General features: G+C 47.5%; 1 protein-coding gene across 1 annotated transcript in view; it reads left to right on the top strand.

Moving 5' to 3' along the window:
* Window positions 1–21,835, top strand: part of AVIL (advillin) — a 37,063-nt gene that overhangs the window by 4,987 nt on the left and 10,241 nt on the right. The window contains exons 2-15 of the mRNA XM_033138463.1: window positions 1,932–2,031; window positions 3,194–3,268; window positions 5,179–5,375; window positions 8,588–8,696; window positions 8,832–8,942; window positions 9,871–10,076; window positions 10,692–10,770; window positions 11,966–12,064; window positions 13,195–13,348; window positions 14,185–14,285; window positions 15,388–15,525; window positions 16,188–16,346; window positions 19,814–19,993; window positions 21,635–21,780. Coding sequence (XP_032994354.1) covers window positions 1,966–2,031; window positions 3,194–3,268; window positions 5,179–5,375; window positions 8,588–8,696; window positions 8,832–8,942; window positions 9,871–10,076; window positions 10,692–10,770; window positions 11,966–12,064; window positions 13,195–13,348; window positions 14,185–14,285; window positions 15,388–15,525; window positions 16,188–16,346; window positions 19,814–19,993; window positions 21,635–21,780 — 1,820 coding nt within the window. The 5' untranslated portion in view covers window positions 1,932–1,965. The remainder of the gene's footprint in view (window positions 1–1,931; window positions 2,032–3,193; window positions 3,269–5,178; window positions 5,376–8,587; window positions 8,697–8,831; window positions 8,943–9,870; window positions 10,077–10,691; window positions 10,771–11,965; window positions 12,065–13,194; window positions 13,349–14,184; window positions 14,286–15,387; window positions 15,526–16,187; window positions 16,347–19,813; window positions 19,994–21,634; window positions 21,781–21,835) is intronic.

The following is a 21,835-nucleotide window of genomic DNA, read 5'->3' on the forward strand; positions in this document are numbered from 1 at the left end:
TCCTCAGGTTTCAGAAGTGGGGGGGGGGGAGGCCTGAACCACAGACCTCTGTGCTTGTTCCCCTTGCCAAAAGGAGGAGAGGGCCGGACAGTTCTTTCCAGAGCAAAGTCCAAACGGCTGCCCTGTTTCTCTGGAACTTGAGCTGCCTCAGCCCTGCATGTTTCTGGCTAATCAATCCCAGCCTTTGGGATGCCTCCAAGGCCCCGAACGAGAGTCTGTAGGACTGGTCTACACCCCTTGTTAAATCCCACCATCTGCTTTCAATGACTGAGCAATTGGGGGTTATGGAAAAGGAGGAGGGTGTAGCCTGCCGCTGCGGGTTCAGCCGCTCTGATCCTGCCCGCCCTTGCATCTCCCAGAATGCTTTACTGGTCTTTTTGAGTGTGCCTCTCCCTGCCGCATTCGGGAGGAAGTAGCACTGAGCATCTACGGCCTCGCAGTCCTTTGTAAGTATCTGCATGCCACTCTCCTGTCCTCTGGATGTGTGACTTGAGCCCCAGCTGTAAGGATGAGAAGAGAGGCTCCGTCTAGCTGTGCAGTGAGGCTCGCATGTGCCCATAGAGAACTTGTCTCTCACTTAACTGGGTTGGCTGTGATTACTCAGAGTCAAGGGAAAGGAAGTAGGGACACGCTCAGCACCACTCTTGTTCTTGCTTCCCGTCTTCTAGGACAGAGATTGGGAACCTGCTGGGCTCCAGGTGCAGGATTCCAGCTCCCATCAGCCCCAGCCAGCATTGGCCGGTGGTCAAGAATGACGGGGGGTTGCAGTCCAATAACATCTGGAAGTCCGTGCTGGCAAATGCTAGGCATTAAAAGCTGGCCATGGCTGTGGAGCAAGGCAGGGCTAAGGGGAAATCGGGGCGTAAATTTTATCGCTTTTAAAATGTGGCGTGGCACGGTGCATGGTGTGGATACCATTCTTGTGGCAAAGAAATGCCAGTGCTCTAGCAACCGTGCTTGTCTCTGTTTCGATAAGCCCTGCCAACTGGGAGGCTCCCTCCATGCCCAAGAGAGAAGGAAAATGTCAGAAAGGCCACAGCTCAGTGGCAGAGCATCCAGTTTGCATGCAGAAGGTCCGAGGTTCAATTCTCAGCATCTCCAGGTTGGGTTGGAAGAGACCCCATCTGCCTTTCCTCCAAGGAGAGCAAGTCAAAGTACATGATTGTTGTTTGTTTGTTGTAATTTACCTGCCCTTTACCTTAAGGTCCCAGGGTGGGTTACAATATTAAAAACAACTTAAAACTGCAGAAATAAGAAAGTTCCAAAAAAATACATCTCAAGGGTCAAAAGCCAGGATAAAAAAGTTTGTTGTTGTTTAGTCGTTCAGTTGTGTCCGACTCTTCGTGACCCCATGGACCAGAGCACGCCAGGCACGCCTATCCTTCACTGCCTCCCGCAGTTTGGCCAAACTCATGCCAGTCGCTTCGAGAACACTGTCCAACCATCTCATCCTCTGTTGTCCCTTTCTCCTTTCGCCCTCCATCTTTCCCAACATCAGGGTCTTTTCCAGGGAGTCTTCTCTTCTCTTCTCTTCTCATGAGGTGGCCAAAAAAGTTAATCTTGAGCATTTGCCAGAAGCTGCATAACACAAGACGGTGCCTGACACACTTGGGTGCAGAGGGAGTCCCACAACTTGGGGGCTGCCACAGAGAAGGCTCTGTCCTGGGACATCCCCTGGGCTTCTGAGGGTGGTGGGACAGCCAAGAGGCATCCCCTTCCCTTGTCAATTTTAGCAACTGAGAGGGCCCATAGGGAAGGATGCTTTCTTTCAGGTACACGGTGTGTTCCACCCCCTCATCATTTCATCCTTACAGCAACTCTGTGGAAAAAACCTCAGTCTGGCTCAAGATCACTCACTGAGCTTCGTGGCGAAGTTGCATCTCATATGCTGTCCGTGGTAACAGGTTAACCTGTTTGTTCTTATTTGTCAGGTTTTGTTGAGTATTCCAAAAACTGAAAGCCACCATGGCTCTGACCAGTGCCTTCAAGACTGTTACCAACACACCTGGACTGATCATCTGGAGAATTGAGGTGGGACAATGAAATTTTCTCAGGTCTAAGCAGAAGGTTTCTCTCCTCTCCCAAGCTATCTAGGGACCTAACTGATGGGGCACCACCTTTTCACATGTTATTAATTCCACTTGGAGCACTGAACCTGCCATCTAGGTATCTTTTACTAGTTAGGCAAGGTGGCCATCTTACTTTCTCATAAGGCCCCTGGAGCTTTAACAGTTGTTTAAGAGGCTGAAATTCAAAAGGTGGAGATGCCTACCTGTTGAAAGCTTCAATTTGCTTAATTTCTATCCTGCGTGTGCTGGCAACTGATTGGCTGCTGTAACATGGATTAGTGGAGCTGCCCTTGAAGATAGTTCAGAAACTGCAGCTAGTCCAGCTTGGATTTTGCCTAGAGCACATTAGGTAAGGTAAAGGTACCCCTGACCGTTAGGTCCAGTTGCGGACGACTCTGGGGTTGTGGCGCTCATCTCGCTCTATAGGCCGAGGGAGCCGGCGTTTGTCCGCAGACAGCTTCCGGGTCATGTGGCCAGCATGACTAAGCCGCTTCTGGCGAAACCAGAGCAGCGCACAGAAATGCCTTTTACCTTCGCGCCAGAGCAGTACCTATTTATCTACTTGCACTTTGACATGCATTCGAACTGCTAGGTTGTCAGGAGCAGGGACCGAGCAACGGGAGCTCACCCCGTTGCGGGGATTCGAACTGCCAACCTTCTGATCAGCAAGCCCTAAGCTCAGTGGTTTAGACCACAGCGCCACATTACACTGGAAACTATTGGAACTCCACAAGTTCTGCCTGTAATTCACATCACTTAACCCTGAGATACTTAAGAGAGCATCTCTTTCCCCCAACTATCACTGAGTATAACATAGCAGCAATGGATGGAGATAGGGGAGGTCAATTTTATGTATTTTTTTATTTGGAGTGGGTGCTGCTGTTAATCGATAAGCCCTTAAGCCCTTATTCATATAAGTCTGAAATGTATTTTTTTAAAGTTTTAAGCATTTGTTTTGAATAGAAAATGTAAATAGAAAGTATTTAATGAGAAAATCGTCTGCATCACCATGGGATGCCTGAGTGAGGGTTGGGAGCACTGGTGGTTGGAGGTTGTGTCACTGAGGCCACTAAATTGGGGCAGGGGGCTTGCTTCATGTACAGTACTGTGTTTCTCCTTCCCAGAAAATGGATCTAGTGTTGGTGCCCCCGAAAGCTCATGGCAGCTTCTACGAAGGTGATTGCTACGTCCTCCTCTCGGTAAGTGGAGATCCTTGCTTAATTGGTTTCGATCACCCCAGTCATCTCTAATTTAGCTGCAAAGCCACTTTGAGATGGGCAAAAGGCTCCAGGTTCCTCCCCAATAGCATCCTGCCAAATCCTGTTTCTGGACATGCCACTCAACCATATCCCCCATTCACCTCCAATGAAGGCAGCTGGGAATTCCAAACACCATCAGAGGCCTGGATTTGTTTAGGGTCTGCCAGCTGTTGACCCTTATCTTAGGTCTATAATAAATTTGGCCTGTGCAAGCTAACAGGAAAGTCCTGTCTGTGTAGGCTGTTTTCAGTTGCTTCAGACCGTAACAAGCGGGCTAATCCAGTCCCTGCACGTTTTCTCTTCCAGCACACCAACCCAAGCACTCAAAGGCAACATTTGCATTTGTAAGCCAAAAACCCAAACCCCACATGCATTGGCAGATAGATGCGTATGAACAACAGGGGTGGGGAATCTGGGGATCACAGCTCCCATCATTCCTAGCCATTGGCCATATTGTCAGGGATTGATGGGAGTTGGAGTCAAACAACGTCTGGAGGTGCCATCCCTGTTCTGCTTTGATCGGCAAGGATTCAGGCAAAGGTCTTTCCCATCACCTACTAATATATGGTGCCAAGGGTGTTACTTGGAACGTTCTACCATCAAAGCATGCACTATCTCACTGAGTCCTTCCCCTAAGTGTGGGGCAAACATGCAAGGCGTTTCCTGTTGCCCACACACATGGGGGGGGGGGCCAGGATCATTAAACGGGGAGGGGGGGTAGAAGTAGAATGCCTAATGCTTGCGATAATATCTGTTGGAGGGAGTGATAAATACATTTACACATAGCATACTTCATCCTGCACAGCATTAGGTCCTCTTCTTTTTATCTGCTAAGACACAGTTCTTCAAGCTTGATCCCCAGATGCTGTTGGACTACAACTCCCATCACCCCCCCAGGCAGCTTAGCCAATGGTCAGGGAAGATGGAAGCTGTAGCATCTGAGGACCTAAGGCTGAAGACGGCTGTCCTGGGAGATGAGCTGTTGTCACTCCAAGCTTCTGTTATGGACAAAAACAATCCCATAGCTAGTGGCAGCAGACAGTGACGTACGTACTGCGAAGGTTGAAGAGCAGTGGTGGGCCTTGGGATGGAATGGCTCCAAGGCAGAGTTTTCCAAACTTGGATCTTCAGCCGTTGTTGGACTACAGTTCTCATCACCCTTAACGACTGGTCCTGCTAGCTAGGGGTGGTGGGAGTTGTAGTCCAAAAAACAGCTGGAGACCCAAGTTTAGGAAACCCCTGCTCTAGGGATTCTAAGCTGGGAGCAAATTCAGTGCTCAGTCATTCAGGGACTTTAGTTATTGTTGGGTTTGGAGCTTTCAGGGTTAAATAAGCTCAACAGTACGCCCCTCCCACAGGGAAGAGGATGTGTCACAACATCCGGGGTATCTGCAAATGCCTATGTGATTTATGTAACGCACCGTTTATTTCCTGGTCAGTCTTACTTTCGGTTCTGACTGGAGCGGAGATGTCGTCCGAATCTCCTGGAGAAGCTCCGTGATTTATATGCTTGTAAATAAAGCGTACTTGCTTTGAAACAACCCAGACGTTGTGGAATTTATTGCTGGCACGAAAGGCACACATACTGTTGCGCAAGAAGAAGTAAGAAGTTTGAAAAAACTCTGCAAAAGCACTGGAGAAGCAGGAAAACGCAGAGGAAGCGTAGCTGGACACCACTCCAAGTGCTAAACTGGTTTTGTGGCTTTTCCAGTTAAAACCAAAAGTCCAACAGTTGTTGTTGTTGTTGTTGTTGTTGTTGTTGTTGTTGTTGTTGTTATGGCATGCAAGTCAGGGGGCCCGGACCTTATGACTGTACTTATTTATCCCAATGATGTCTGTCCCTCCTGCAGACCCGTAAATCGGGCAGCGCCCTGTTCTATGACATCCACTACTGGATTGGGAAACGTTCCTCGCTGGATGAGCAGGGCTGTGCCGCCATCTATACCACCCAGCTGGATGACTACCTGGGTGGGGTTCCCGTGCAGCATCGGGAGGTGCAGGGCCACGAGTCTGAGCTCTTCAAGGGCTACTTCAAGCAAGGTCTCATGTGAGTAAGGGGTCATCATGGGAATGGCAACATCTCGGCAGGCAGTGTTTTTCTTGTAAATCCAGGCATGGCTGGTCCAAGACACGGAATACTGTGTCCAGTTCTGGGCACCACAGTTCAAGAAGGATACTGACAAGCTGGAACGTGCCCAGAAGAGGGCAACCAAAATGGTCAAAGGCCTGGAAACGATGCCTTATGAGGAACGGCTTAGGGAGCTGGGTATGTTTAGCCTGGAGAAGAGAAGGTTAAGGGGTGATATGATAGCCATGTTCAAATATATAAAAGGATGTCATATGGAGGAGGGTGAAAGGTTGTTTTCTGCTGCTCCAGAGAAGAGGACACGGGGCAATGGATTCAAACTACAAGAAAGAAGATTCCACCTAAACATTAGGAAGAACTTCCTGACAGTGAGAGCTGTTCGGCAGTGGAATTTGCTGCCAAGGAGTGTGGTGGAGTCTCCTTCTTTGGAGGTCTTTAAGCAGAGGCTTGACAGCCATCTGTCAGGAATGCTTTGATGGTGTTTCCTGCTTGGCAGCGGGTTGGACTGGATGGCCCTTGTGGTCTCTTCCAACTCTAGGATTCTATGATTCTAAGATGTGTTGCTGTCTGAGCTTCCCTGCAGGGATGGTCTAGCCTGCCTGTTTTAGTTTCCCCTCAGTTTCCCAACCTCTGTTTCATCACATATCCGCATTAATTGGGGGGGGGAGAGAGAGAGTGCTCATGAAATTAAAGCATTTGACTGCACATTTATCTTTTGTATGCAGATTTGCCTAATATACATATTCGGTCAAATAGATTCCCCCCCCCCCCGAATAATGCACCTCTGTATGTCGTTTTGATTAAGATGTGCATTTTCGCATACTTTGCCCCGATTTAATGCATTTTCGTACATGCTCTTTGTTGGAAAACTGTGTCGTTTTATTCAGAGAAGTGCCAATTTCAAGGATCGCTGTGTTTCAACACACATTTTGAGAAGCGCGAATGAACTTGTCTTCCCTATCCCCTCATATCCTCTGGGGTTCTTGACAGACATATCAACAGGGAAATGATTCTTCTGTGTTGAAAGTTTGAAAAGCACTGGATGAGGGCAACTGTTATCCTCAAGCTATGCGTTGAGTCAGCAAAAGTAAAAGTATTTCCAATGAATAGCTATGTGGTCTGAAGCCTTGGAGGGAGGTGGGCGTGCCCCCTGCTTTCCCTTAATGGGGTCCTTGGAAGTTTGGTCTTTCTCTTTCCCCTCTTTTAAAACTGGAGAAAGTGGTCTTTAAAAACAAAGGGGTGTTATATTTGCAGGAAATAGTATCTACGAATCATACAATGAAATTTGCATTTCTGAACAAAGTTATGCCAGAGGGTGGATAAAGAAGATGACTGTTTCCTATCATTTAGCAAACAAACATGTTGTTTGTTTAGGCAAATGCACCTGCAAACCATTTTACTATTCTGTCTCCTGGTGGTGCTCAGCCACATGACCCACAAGTGTTCTTAAGCAAGGAGTGATATCCGTTCTCTGATGCTACTTGTTCCCAGAATCTGGTTACATCTTATTCGAAGCAGCCTCCTCCCAATGTGGATGTTGTGCTTCCGACGACATTTCCACATGGAAGAGATTGTTGTGTAACAGACTCTGATGCAGTAGCGTGGCAGATGTGGAGGCAATTCTGACAATCACCTCTGTCATGATTTGATTTCCAGCTACAGACGGCAGGTACCAAACTGGCTGTTTGAAGGCTGGCTGATTATAGATAGATAGATATAGATATAGATATAGATATAGATATAGATATAGATAGATAGATAGATAGATGATATAGATAGATAGTGTTTGCTTTATATACAGCTTTTCAGGTGGACCTCACAAAGCTGTTTACATACCATTATTAAGAAGCATCAACAGAAAATCAAAGAGTCCATGGGCTGTGCTCAACTTACTTGCAAAGACAGTAGGACTGGCTTGTTACTTCAATTCACATAAAGTGATATACATCACCATCTAGGGAGTTCCCCCATCCTGTAAAACTATTAAACTCATACTCTAAGATTACCTAAACACTGCAGTTTCCTTGTACCTATCCCTCATCAACCACAGTCTCTATTTTGGCCTTGCATTGGGATTTTTTTTTGGGGGGGGGTTGCCTTGTTAATGTTTTGCTAATATGGTTTGCAAGAACTGTAATTCTCCTGGGATCAGCTCTCTTAGTGGAATATTTCTTAGTGAGCATAGAAGTGCATGTGCCCGTGGTGCCGGTGTGCGGCAAACTCTGACATCTCATGTTCTGCAGCTGCTGATGTGCATCTTCAGCAGAAGCAGCGGCGGAGCAACATGCTGCAGCCCCCGGGGCAGAGAACAGGCAAGGGGGTGGCTGGCACGCGTCCCGAGGGTGTGGCGCGTCACCTGTGGGGGCGTGGCATGTGGCCTGGGGTTGTGGTGCATCGCTCACGGGGACGTGGCATGCATCCCGGGGGGCAGCCGCGATGGCACCCTTTCCCCCAAATGGTACCCAGTGCGGTGCGCTCCCCCGCCCCACCTTCATACACCAGTGAGCGGAGGGGTTTCCATTTGCCCAACTGAGCTCCTCCCTCTCCTCCCCCCATGTGCCCCCTCCTCAAATCTACTTCAGAAGTAAGTGCCTCCCTGCTTAAAATGTTGAGTCCCCACTCTGCCATGAAGCTCACTGGGTGACCTTGGGCCAGTCACTGTCTCTCAGCTGAATCCACCTTACAGGTTTGTTGTGATGATACAGCGGGGAGGCGAGAACCAACCATGTTTCACCACCTTGAGCTCCTCGGTTGAAAAGGTGGCATATAAATTTAATAAAGTCGGTATATAAATGTAATGAAGAAAGAAATAGTCTTGGAAGGGCTGAGCACCAATAACTCTACATTACCTATTAATTCCACTAAAGGTAAAGGTATAGAAGCACTTAATTCCAGGTTTTCAGTGTTCGAAAACCGAAACGTTCGGCTTCCAAGATGCTCGAAAACCAAGGTACCCCCCCTCTCTCTCACACACACTTAAAATCAATACATCTAACTGATTGATTAAAATCTGAAGCCACAGTGCAACGATTACCACAGCATCGGTTGGATATTTTTTCTGCTCATCGTTTGCTAGTTCTCCCTAGCCAGAAATCACAAATGATCGTTTCTCATTCTCTGGAGCAGCTGGTTACCCAGCTTGCACAGTTCTCACACCCCTCTCCCCCAAACAGCTACAAGAAAGGGGGTGTTGCGTCTGGGCTGAACCACGTGGAGACCAATGTCCACAACGTCAAGCGTCTGTTGCATGTCAAGGGCAAGAGGAATGTGACAGCTGCAGAGGTGAGTTGTTCCTGCCCTGCCCCCCCCCCCGATCTGAAAGTGCCCTCAGCTTCTGGTTGGTTTGCTCTAACTCACCGCTTCCCTCTGTTCTCTTGCCTGCCCCTGTCTGCTGTCTCATGCCTTCAACACTCGCAGGTGGAGATGAGCTGGGACAGCTTCAATGTCGGTGACGTTTTCCTACTGGACCTTGGCAAAGTCATTGTGCAATGGAATGGACCGCTGAGCAACAAGCAGGAGCGCATGAAGGTGTGAGCTCTAGCAGGATGGGCTGTCCTGGGTTTATACTTCCTTGAGGTTCTGACTGAGGGCCATACTACATGTTAAAGTGGGCACACCAGGTTTGGAGGTGGGTTTTTTTTAACAGTCTTTCTTAACCTTGGGTCTCCAGATGTTGCTCGACTGCAACTCTCATCATCCCTGCCCACTGGTCCTGCTAGCTAGGGATGATGGGAGTTGTAGTCCAGCAACATCTGGAGACCCAAGTTTGGGAAACTCTGGTGTACACCGAGCCACAGAGAGGTTGAGAAAGGCTGGTCTAAACCTTTTACTTTGTGCCACAGCGCTGATCGCCATAGTCCGCACCATCAACATCAAGCTGCAATTACTGTACACATGGAGGGGAAACTTGCAGGCTTAGATTTTTTGATGCTTTAAGAGTTTCTTTGCTAAGAGGAAGGCAAAGTAGGAGCAGGGAAAAGAAGAAGGCTTGGAGCATTTGTTTGTTGTCGGCTTCTCAGTTTGAATAGTAATAGTAATTATGTGCTGACAAAAATAACAACAACTCGTCAATTCTACTGCATGTGCAGATTAGTTCCTATAGAGTCAACAGTGTAGACCAGGGTTTCCCAAACTTGGGTCTTGGACTACAACTCCCATCATCCCTAACCTGACCAGTCCTGTAGCTAAGGATGATGGGAGTTGTAGTCCAACAACAGCTGGAGTTTGGGAAACTCTGGTGTAAACCAAGCCACAGAGAGTTTAAAGCTTCTGAAACTGAATATACATATGAATCGTGTGGAAGGGCCACAGCTCACAGCACAGGCCGTGCATTTCAGAAGCCCCCCACCCCAAGTTCAATCTCTGACATCTCCAGCGTTGGCAATACTGAGTTAGATGGACTACGTGGTCTGATTTGCTTATGGGCTGTTTCCTGTGCTCCTCATGTGTTCCTTAGGCGATGCTTCTGGCCAAAGATATCCGTGACCGAGAGCGTGGGGGCCGGGCTGAGATCGGGGTGGTGGAGGGCGAGGTGGAAGAAGCCAGTCCAGACTTGATGAAGGTGATGGAGAGCGAGCTTGGGGAGAGGTTGCAGGGAATCCAACCTGCCATTCCTGATGAGGTGGTCGATCAGCAGTGGAAGACAAACGTCTCACTCTATCGGTAGGTCAACAAGACTTCCCTTTTGCTTGCGAAGCACAGTGGAAGTTGTCACTGATGCAGCAGAGCTAGGAGAAGGGGACATTTTGAAAGCTGCTGGGTCATGCACAGAGGAAGGGGGAAGGAAAGAGGTGGGCAGCCCCCCCCCCCCCCCCCGGAAGCAAAAGAAGAAGCAAAGCCTCAACATGGTACTGAGATAAATCTTTATGAATAGTAATAGTCTCAATGTGATCTGGTTGACCGAAGCAAATAAAATGATGGTTCCCTTGGGTGCTGGCAAGTCTTTGGGTGGATTCACGCAAACGTGCATCTTTCAATGACTTGACCATTCCATGATTTGCAGCAGAATGTGTGAAAAAGCATTGTGATGTGGAGGTGTGATATGTTTGATGCAATGGCTGTCCTTCACATAAGTGCCATCAGTTGGTATTGCAGCTGTCAAATGATGAACATGAAAACATGAAGTCACTCGAGGAGGGACAGGGACTTGAAGGGAGACGGGTAAAATTTTAGGGGGACTTTAGAGGAAATGTTTGGGGGAGTTGGGCAATCCGTCAAACCCAGAAGCTAAAGAGCAGACAAATCTCTCTTCCTCCCTCCCTCTTGCCTCTCTTCTAGTGTCTCGGACTCCGGAGGGAAAATGCAAGTCACAGAAGAAGCCAAACGGCCCCTCATGCAGGATATGCTGAGCCATGACGTAAGTCTGAAAAGGGGGTGCACGTTCTTCAGGGGCCTCATTAACACCCATGTTAAAAACCAAACCTGCAACTGTTAGGGGTGTTTGAGAAATCAGTCAGAAACAGAAATGGAAATTGCTTCAACTTGGAGATCAGGATCAGAAACCATGCAAGCAAAAACCAGTGGTTTCGCTGCAGGCTTCTTAGCCTGCAAACATTACATAAACAATTGTGTTATTTTCTGTATTTCCCTTCCACTGAAATTAATTTGGTTAAGCAATGTAGGTTATAGCAGAAGCTGAACTGTAGCCGAACTGAAACAGTGCTGGTTGCAATCAACTCAGGATGGAAGAGAAATCGCTGCCTCTTTGCATCCCTAGCAGCTGCAATCCTCAAACCATTTACACTGAGATTGCAGTAATTCTACAGAATAAATCCCTTATGGTTGCAACCTTGTACAGGCAACTTCCCATTCACACAGGGGTAGGTTGCGCATACACCTGTCCCATCATGGCCCCCCCAGTGCTGTCCGTCGCTGTTCCACCCCCTTCCAGGGCAGAAAACTGTGAGTGTCAGCGGTCGCGCATGCCTTGAATGTGTGCAAAATGGGAGCTGCCTGTACTCAATTCTGAATACATTTGCTGAAACCCATAAATGGCTCACACACACCACAATTCTTTCCCTCAGAGAATTCTGGGCACTGTGGTTTGTTAATGATTGCTGGAAATTGCCATTTTGTAAACTGCAGTGCCCAGAATTAAGGGAAAGAACGTCTTTTGAATGTGCTTTCATAGTGTGTGCACAGCCCCAGTATACTGTACTTTTCTATCTAACCACGTGTAAATCTGCCATATGTGTTTCTTCTAGTTTCCTCACCTGCTGGCCATAAGAAGTGGCTGGCATTCAGAAGCCACATGTGAATTGACTAGCCAGCAATCTAAGACAGCTGGTCTAGAGTATGAGCTGCTGGCCATTGTCATGAGCATAAGATTGCCTCTCCCAACATTTTTTTTTAAAAAAATTTCTTGTCTCGAGTCTCTTCCCCTGTCATCAGCCTCAGGTTTAGACATTCCTCTTGCCTGTTTACGTAAAAGGTGGGTGGGGAACCAAGGATTTGTAGTTTTCGCCCATTTTACACAGAAACACATGAAACCAACCGGGGAGTTGCGAGAAATTCTTCCTGTGCTAATCATAAACTTCTCATTTGTGCCTCAGGACTGCTACATTCTGGATCACGGCGGGATGAAAATCTATGTCTGGAAGGGCAAAGGAGCCACTAAGACGGAGAAGCAAACAGCCATGTCTAAGGCCTTGGTATGGCAGGAGAATTCAGCTAAGCTGCAATTTTGTTATAATTTTTAAATGCCCCAGTTGTATGCAGACGCGAAATGCAGAGACAGAAAGATGTGTATATAATTCTTTTTTAAAAAACGCAAGGTTGGCTATGATGGAAGGTGAGCCAGTTTTGCATGTTCCAATTTACCAGGGACTTTTTCTGTTTTCTGGGACATGGGTGGCGCTGTGGGTTAAACCACAGAGCCTAGGGCTTGCCGATCAGAAGGTCGGCGGTTCGAATCCCCGCAGTGGGGTGAGCTCCCGTTGCTCGGTCCCTGCTCCTGCCAACCTAGCAGTTCGAAAGCACATCAAAATGCAAGTAGATAAATAGGTACCGCTCTGGCGGGAAGGTAAACGGCGTTTCGGTGCGCTGCTCTGGTTCGCCAGAAGCGGCTTAGTCATGCTGGACACATGACCCGGAAGCTGTACCCCGGCTCCCTCCACCAGTAAAGCGAGATGAGCGCCGCAACCCCAGAGTCATCCGCGACTGGACCTAATGGTCAGGGGTCCCTTTACCTTTGCCTTTATCTCTGTTTTCTAGTATTTGTCATTATCCTTATTTAGCCTTTCGGAGGATATGTGGAACATGCCTTTAAAGAGGTTTTGTTAGGGTGTGCTAACTTCCCTTGCAGCCGCCCCCTCCTCTTGCTGCTGCCAGTAATTGCTTAACATGGTTGTCAAACAACCAGAAAACACACAGCCTGACTGCAGTTGCTGTGGCTTATTTCAGGCCTGTTGGCAGAAACGGAAGGGATAAAACTGGGATTATTATTCTTCCCCCACACTCAGATTTTTAAAAACAAACTGTAGAACCACATTTAGCCTGCAGTCCTAAGTTTTACTGCCCCCACTGTAAATATATTTAAGTCCCCACCTTTACATTTCTGTCCAAGGAATTCGGTGTGGCATAGGTGCTTCTCTCACCCCCCATTTTATCCTCTGTGAGGAGATGAATTAGGCTGAGGGATGGTCACTGGGGATTTGAAACCTGGTCCAGTGCCACACTGGCTCTCTCTCAGTAGCAACATGCTGAAGGCTGCAGAGGAAACCTGCACTAGAGGCAGAACCAAAAGCCTATCCTTCCTTCCTTCCTTGCTTGTTCGCTACAGGAATTCGTTCAGATGAAAGGCTACCCACCCAGCACCAACCTGGAAACTGTTCATGACGGGGCAGAGTCAGCCATGTTCAAGCAGCTGTTCCAGAAATGGACAGTCCAGGACCAGACCGTGGGGCTGGGAAGAACCTACAACGTTGGCAAAATTGGTAAGGATGTGCTGAGATGTGCCTCGGATCCTTTGGGCCATTGGCAAGGAGCTGCATAGACACCCACCTCTCCATCCCTGGTTCAGGCCAATTCTGGTTTGCATTCTGTCATTCCGAGTTGCCGTTGTCCGGAGGCGCAGGTCAGTTCTGTGTCCAGCGCAGCTGTATACCAGCTCCATCTACAACTAATCCAGAATGCGACAGCTAGACTGGTGACTGGGAATGGCCGCCGAGACCATATAACACCGGTCCTGAAAGACCTACGTTGGCTCCCAGTACGTTTCCAAGCACAATTTAAAGTGTTGGTGCTGAGCTTTAAAGCCCTAAACGGCCTCGGTCCAGTATACCTGAAGGAGCGTCTCCACCCCCATCGTTCTGCCCAGACACAGAAGTCAAGCTCTGAGGACCTTCTGGCAGTTCCCTCACTGCGAGAAGTGAGGTTACAGGGAACCAGGCAGAGGGCCTTCTTGGCAGTGGCACCCACCCTGTGGAACGCCCTCCCATCAGACATCAAGGAAATAAGCAACTATCTGACTTTTAGAAGACATCTGAAAGCAGCCCTGTTTAGGGAAGTTTTTAATGTTTGATCTTTTATTGTGTTTTTAATGTTCTGTTTTGGGAGCCGCCCAAAGTGGCTGGGGAAACCCAGCCGGATGGGCAGGGTATAAATAAATTGTTGTTGTTGTTGTTGTTAGCATCTTTAGGTTTTCAGCAATTATGGCCAAGAAGTTGCAATTTCTCCTAGCCTTGTTGCGACCTTTGTACTTGTCTCCAGGCCCAAGGGATCATGCACTCCCCTTGGCAAAACCTCGGTCTGATGGATGTTTCCTTTCTAGCTAAGGTCGCCCAAGAGAAATTTGATGCCACCCTCTTGCATGCCCGGCCAGAGTTGGCAGCCCAGGAGAGAATGGTAGACAGCGGGGAAGGAAAAGTGGAGGTAAGACCTATGAGCCCCAATCCCAGAATGGAAGCTGGATTTCTTGTTGGCTCTCTAGTGAGTACAGGTGCCCCACATTTGCACACAATAGTTTTCTTTTATATTTCCAAAATATCACACTAGCACGGAGGTGATCGGTATGCTCTAGGAGTGAATGATTGCAGGACTCTGATACTGGGAGTGTGGTTGGGCGAATCACAGCCACCTTGGCTGCCATTGGCTTAGCTGCTGTGATGTCACACAGAGGGGTCTGGCAGCCTAAGGCTTAGCAATGGGATGGGAGGGGATTTGCAAAGCCTTAGAAGTGGTTAGCAACAAATGGCTGAAAACTTGCTGTTCATGAATATGAATAGCATTCACCTGTAATGTTTCTACCATATTGCTTGTGCACCCTTCCCCCGAGTTTCTACAAAAGGTTTTTTTTTTTTAAAAAAAAAAAAAAACAATAATTGCCATTTCATGACAGGAAAAGGCAATTCTGCAGCCAGAGATGTTCAGAGTCGGAAAAACTGCATTGTTGTCTTAAAAGTAAAGGTAAAGGGACCCCATACCATTAGGTCCAGTCACAGACGACTCTGGGGTTGTGGTGCTCATCTCACTTTACTGGCCAAGGGAGCTGGCGTACAGCTTCCGGGTCATGTGGCCAGCATGTGGCCAGCATGACTAAGCCACTTTTGGCGAACTCTCCGCATTTAATGCAGCAATTTGCATTTTTTTAAAAAAATCCTCATGAAAATTCATCAGCATTTTAGTGTGAATTTCTCCGAAGAAATGAATTTTTGTACTGTATGCCGCTTTTACTATTGTCCATATTTTCGCAAGCATTTCCTCCCTAATTTTATGCATTTTTGCATGCCACCGTCACTAATCATTTTTATTATGTGTATTTGAATCTATTGTCTTTGATAAAATGCATAAATAAAGGTATTGAATTGAATTGAATTGCATACTGAAATACAAAATTTTGTGCAGTTTTCTTTTTAAAAAAGCAGATAAATGCCCAAACATGGGCCAGCAATAGGTTGATTAACCGTTCCCTAGGTTATGACTGCACATTTGCCGAGATAACATCTAGTTCAACCTTCTGTTTTGTTATCTCTAGGTCTGGAGGGTTGAGGACCTGGAGCTGGTTCCAGTGGACCATCGATGGCATGGATACTTCTACGGTGGAGACTGCTACTTAGTCCTGTACACCTATGAGGTCAACAGGAAACCCTATTACATCTTGTACATTTGGCAGGTAAGCGAAGAAGGCACCGTTTCTGTTGACTTCCCAGAGGCGTTGGCTTCAGAAGTCTTAGGTGCTGCTACCAAATGTTCCTTTCAATTGTCCGTGGTGTACAGGTAATGGTGGCTGTAAACTATGGTTAGGGAAATTGGCTGGTGCACAAACTGCACGTGGCGCTCACAGTCCCTGCGCTCTGCTCCTCCTTTCCTTAGAGCGGAGAAACAAACGATATCCCTCCTGCCATAGAGCCTGATATGCATTGCAGTCTCTTCTTCTAACTTCCAAACAGCTGTATTTTCCTGTCTTTCCAGAGCTCAGCACTCAGCCTTCTGTCTCTCAGTTAGGCCATGCCTTGCAGCTTCTATGAGAGATTTCCACATTTACCTTCTCCATTTTACCTGCTCTCTTTCTTTCAAGCAGAGGAGAAGCACTCCAACACTCTATTCAACTTAGCAGTGTTCACAGTGGATTCTAAAACACAGTCATTTTGCTTCCCATAAAACGAAATCTCTCCTTCACTAGATCCGCCCCCCCATGCGACCAACCTTAACTAATCACATGAGAACCACTAGAGAACGCTACAGAGTTCAGTTACCAACCAATCAAATTTAAACACATAGCAATGCATACAAGCACTTACAATTTCAGTGAATTCAAATTACTGTACTCAACAGGGACGCCATGCCACGGTGGACGAGCTTGCGGCTTCAGCCTACCACGCAGTGGAGCTGGATCAGCAGTACAACGGGGAGCCTGTGCAGGTGCGGCTGAGCATGGGCAAAGAGCCGCACCACTTCTTGGCCATCTTCAAAGGCAAGCTTGTCTTCTTTGAGGTATGGAGGAGGATTAAGGAGCACCATGGAAAATCACAAACCGAATTCCCCAGGCGCCAGGCCTGTTACAGCTAAGTGTATTGCTGGAGCTTAGAAGCAAGGATCCTGGGGCCCTCCAGGTATTGTTGGGACTCCACATCCCATAACCCTGAGCCCAATGGTTGGGGGTGATGGGACCTGTAGGGCCACAGGTTCCCCATCCCTGCTGTACCTGCTTAAGGCCATTGTGAGTCACAGCCAGATTCTCCCTGAACACGAACTCTTTGCCCTTCTGGTGTATTCTGAGGGGCAAAAGTCAGGAGCAATGGAGGAGACCAGAACCCAGGTTCCCTGACGTCTCAGTGGATCTTATTCTGCCCTTGGATCGTATTCTTGTCACTTCCAGCAGCCAAGAAGGGCATAGAGCAGGGGTCACCAACCTAAGGCCCACAGGCTGGAAGCGGCCCACGGAGGTCATTTGACCGGCCCACGAGCTGCCCCTGAACTGAGCTGCCCGCTCTCACGCTGCACTGCGCTAAACCGGCGCAGCGCAGGAACTTGCTTCCATGGCGCCGGAAATTGCACGTGTGCACGATCTGGCCCATGGAGTGATCTCCACAGGACCGATCCAGCCCAGGCAAGATAAACCTTGTTGACCCTGGCATAGAGTGACATCCCAGTTCATTCCTTGTTGGAGCTTCCCTTCTTTGAATGAATATGGAAGCTTGTCTCTGTCATCCCTGCTGTAAACGAAAGGGGGGGCAGGGAGTCCTAGATACTCCAGGAATCACATCAACCATGCAAAATCAGGCACCAGGTTTGGCTTTTCCTGTTTTTCCCTTTCTCCCACCTTTCCTTTAAAAAAAGGGGGGGGAGGAGAGAGAAATATAGTCCTTATTGTGCAAGTAATATCTTCCGAAAGTTGAAAAAAACTGGATTTCAATGGCTTTGGAATAGGGATTCCCACGATCTCACAGTTTTTGGAGTCCTGCCTTTCCTGCCCTTCCCCTACTCCAACTGCTGTTGTCTCTGTTGTTCCTTGTTCTTACCATATTGCCAAAATATTCCAAATTGTTACAGCCACTCTGGCTGACCAATCTATTTTTTTACTCTGCTCTGGGTGATTTATTTACTGGTATTTTTATATACCGGTAATTGCAAACCTGGGTAAGGATAAGCTCACCAATTTTTTTGCATTTGACACCGATTGGGGTAGCTACCCTCTCGTGGGGACCATATGGTCCAGACATTCGTTTAATGAGTACCTGGAAGTAGGCTTTTAGTGGGGTAGCATCCATGCCTTGAGATATTCTTCGCCCCAAAGTTAGAATGGTGCCAACAATTTGTTCTTTTAGGTGCCTCCTTAAGCCTTTAAAAAAAAACAAAAAACCCAACCAGTCATTTTCAGGGCAGCATTGCTGAATATTGTTCTTATTGGTTTTACAGACAGTAACTAAATCACGGGTTAGAAAGACATTTCATTTCCTCCACAAGCTGGGAATTAGGACCAAATATGCCACCAGCTGGTATCTGCACAATCAGTGATGAAGAATCCCATTTATACAAATGAAACCCTTTGATCCAGGCAGGTGTCAGATGCAGCAGAAGATTAACTACTTGTTCTGAGGTTTCCCTGCTAATGATGGATTTATGAATATTCAGAAGTGCGTGGAAAAGGTGGCAGTGAAATGTATCTGAACTCCCAATAGTCTAGTGAGTCTGCCTCCAGGAATATTTGTGCACCCGTTTCATAGGATGGGAAAGAGGAAGTGTTTGAATAGGTGTCGGTCACAGGCAGTACAAAACAATATTTTGGGGTGCTCTTATTTTCCTACTGTCAGGGAAAGAGGGACTACTAGGGAGGAGCAGGAAGAGAGAGAGGAGCAAGCTAGAGCTGGGAGGGAAGATAGCGATTCCTCCAGGGAAGGGGGGTCGCTGGGTTATAGAGAACAGCCACCCATAATCTCTACAGATTCATCCTCCTCCTCCAGCCCCCGTCAGGAAATGTGTCCGGAAGAGAGGGAGATGCCAGGCTTGTGGATGACAGAACAGAGGCCCAGCACCGTCAGTCACAGACAGGAAGATGAGCCATGGGGGGAGGGGGGAGGAGGAGATGCAGACGTCATTTTAGGGTGCCGAGCCGTTGGTTGTGTTGGCGGGCGAGAGGAAGCCCGCCACTCCGAGGAACTGAAACTGACTGAGCAGTCATGGCTGCAGCGTCTCTGTAATTCCATTATGGACAACAAATAGTTTTAGCTTACCTAAAGGCTTGTCGTTACTCATGAGCAACGTCCAAGGGAAGGAGTAAATCCCTGACACCTACTCATATTGAAATACTGCCCCTCAATGAGGTCAAACGTAGATTCACAATATGTTTAGGGGTATGCGTACCCGCAGGGGGAAAAAAGCACTGGTCACAGGTATTAATCTCAGGGGTGGTTTCGCCTTTGCCTTAAATATTTAACTCAAGTGCCGGCTAGAAGCTTCTCATTGAAAATACTAGTCTGTTGCACTGTTGAGAAGTGATAGTCCCAGACTTTTGCCCCCTCCTGCTTCTTTCCCAGTAGATGTGCATTTTGTAAAATTTCACCTGCATAGCCAGTGCTGCCATCAGGGTAGGAGACCAGAGGCCCACTCAGGAGAACGGAGAAGAGGAGGCTGTGAGCGAAGGAATAAATATTACCATCTAATCCATCACCACTGCTGTAAGGCCATTGAGATTACTTAGGTGAGAAAATCCAGGTATTCTGGGACAGCACTCACTCAGAATTACAAAAAAAAAAATAATGCTAAAGATTTCCTTTAAGAGGAAACCAGAAGCTTATCATCTGGGGATTGCCGATTTGATTCAAAAACTGACAGAATATGCAGATACAGGTAAGGTAGCCGTGTTGGTCTGCCATAGTAAAAAAAAATAAAAATAAAAATCCTTCCTACTGGAAGGAATTATTTATTTTGTTTAGAATATGCGGAGTTAGAGAGCCTATCAGAAAAGATAGAGAGCAAACCAAAACAGGTATTTGTTTCAAAATGGGAGGTCTTCAAAGTTTATTTGCAAAATAATTATAGCAGTTTAAACTCTGTCGCGGCATTTGAATAAGTTCATTAGTAGTGCTAAGAAAGATATAAGATCTAAGATAAATTAAGAATTAGTTAACCTATGATAAAAGTGTGTACTGGCAACAAGTAACAATAATTGAAACACGGGAGGTCGGGTCTATAGTTCAAAGATCATTTTTTTGTTTTATAGTTTGGAAATTAATGTTGTGATTATCTCTATATTCATTTGTATTTTTGTTTTTTGTTCTTTGGTGTATCAAATAATAATAATAATAATAATAATTATTATTATTATTATTATTATTATTATTATTAATAGAGGTTACTTAGGTGAACCGTGCCATGGTACCCAGCAATGCTCTAGTCGCATCGTTAGGTTAGCAGCGATGTTGGTTTGTTGTTCTGCCCTTCCGTCACTTACTCTTTAGGGCGGGACATCCAGGAAAGGCAGGAGCGAAGCGGAACCGCCAGTGCGCCTCTTCCAGATCCGTGGAACGGACAGCTCCAACACGAAGGCGGTAGAAGTGCCGTCTCTGGCTGCCTCTCTCAATTCCAACGATGTCTTCTTGCTGAAGACCCAGACGGACCATTACTTGTGGTATGGCAAGGTGAGGCTAGGAAAGGTGGCTCAGAGCAGGGATGAGGGCAAGGTCAAGCAGGAGGGCGGGTGGGAATCCAGAACCCCACCATCCATTGCATTTCAAACAGGCCGCCACAGGGGCATCCCGCCAGAAAGGTTTTTACATGGACGGGCGGGTGTCGGAATTAAGAAAAGAAAAATTGGCGAGCCCAAATGTCTGGTATAGAATTTGGGCTCCTTGCAGTGGTGGGGGAACATTCAACTTTCATTTGAAACAGAAGAGTAGTCCCAAGTCTCTGTCTTTCGTGGTTGTGGAAGATGACTTGGAAATGTGTGACCCATCTGGGTTTCCCCAGCCACTCTGGGCAGCTCCCAACAGAATATTAAAAACACGATAAAACACCAATCATTTAAAACTTCTCTAAACAGGGCTGCCTTCAGATGTCTTCTAAAAGTCAGATAGTTGTTCATTTCCTTGACATCTGATGGGAGGGCATTCCACAGGGCGGGCGCCACCACTGAGAAGGCCCTCTACCTGGTTCCCTGTAGCCTCGCAGTGAGGGAACCGCCAGAAGGCCCTCGGAGCTGGACCTCAGTGTCCGGGCTGAATGATGAGGTTGGAGACGCTTCTTCGGGTATACTGAGACGAGGCCATTTAGGGCTGTAAAAGTCAGCACCAACACTTTGAATTGTGCTCGGAAACGTACTAACGTAGGAATAAATTTTGAAAGCATTTCAGCCATGGTATGCTATACAGATTTTGGCACACAGTGAGTAGCAGCTTGAAATTAAATAGGGAGAGGAAATCGCAAGCCCTCGTGACTGTAGAGGGCACTTTGAGAAAGTGCACATGGCCAGCCTGGTGCAGGACTGAACACAGAACTAGGATTATCACAGAGCAGAGCGCAGCAGTTGCCTAGGGCAGGAAATTCCAGAAGAAGAGCACCCTACCTATATCTCAGAGGTGATAGAGCACACATTTTGCCTGCACCAGGTCCCAGATTCAATCTGCTGCAGCTCCAGGTAGGTTTACAAAAGACTCCTGCCTAAAACCCCTGGAGAGCTACTGTCATCCAGTTTAGGGTAGCCAGTGCAGAGCTAGATGGACCAGGGGGCTGACTCTGTATAAGGCAGCTGCTTCTATTCCTAGAACATTTCCCTGCAGTGGTTGCATTTGCATTTATGAGGACAAGCCATAGCAACTCCTGGGCTACAATAGAAACGTCTCACTTGGAAGCTTTTGATTCCACTTTAGATTAAATGCTGCTTTGTGTGGTGTCACAACCCAGGCAAACCAGGGTTAATCATAACTATGGTTTGTTGAAACCAGTCACGTCAGAAGAGGGGGAAGCGCGTGACCCCTAGGCATGCTACAGCTTGTTCTTGTAATGCTAAACCAGGGTTTAGTGTTACGTGCAAGCACAGCCTGTGCTGCCCTGTTTATGGGAGAGGGGCAAGATTCTTGACTTCTATCTCCAAGTGCAGAAGTACATAAGGCCTGTACTGCCCAGATTGCTCAGGGCAAAATGTTGGGTGTCTTGTCAAGGCACGACCGCAGGTGTCCCCTTACACCAAAATCTGTCAAGATTGTTTGGTAGCCCATCCAGAAGTGTGTCAGCAAGCTGCCGTTCCACTTTCACCGTTTTACCTCTGTGGGTTGTCATACCAGGGTTCCAGTGGCGATGAACGGGAAATGGCCAAGGAGCTGGCCACTACCCTTTGCAACGGGATTCAGGAGATGGTAGCAGAAGGGCAGGAGCCCCCCGAGTTTTGGGAGCTGCTTGGAGGCAAAGCCCCCTACGCAAGTGAGAAAAGGTACTTGCAACCTGTCCCTAAACTCTAGTACTTGCTTGTGTATCTGGGTGCTTCT

This window comes from Lacerta agilis, chromosome 2 (assembly GCF_009819535.1).
Source record: "Lacerta agilis isolate rLacAgi1 chromosome 2, rLacAgi1.pri, whole genome shotgun sequence".
Lineage (NCBI taxonomy): Eukaryota > Metazoa > Chordata > Lepidosauria > Squamata > Lacertidae > Lacerta > Lacerta agilis.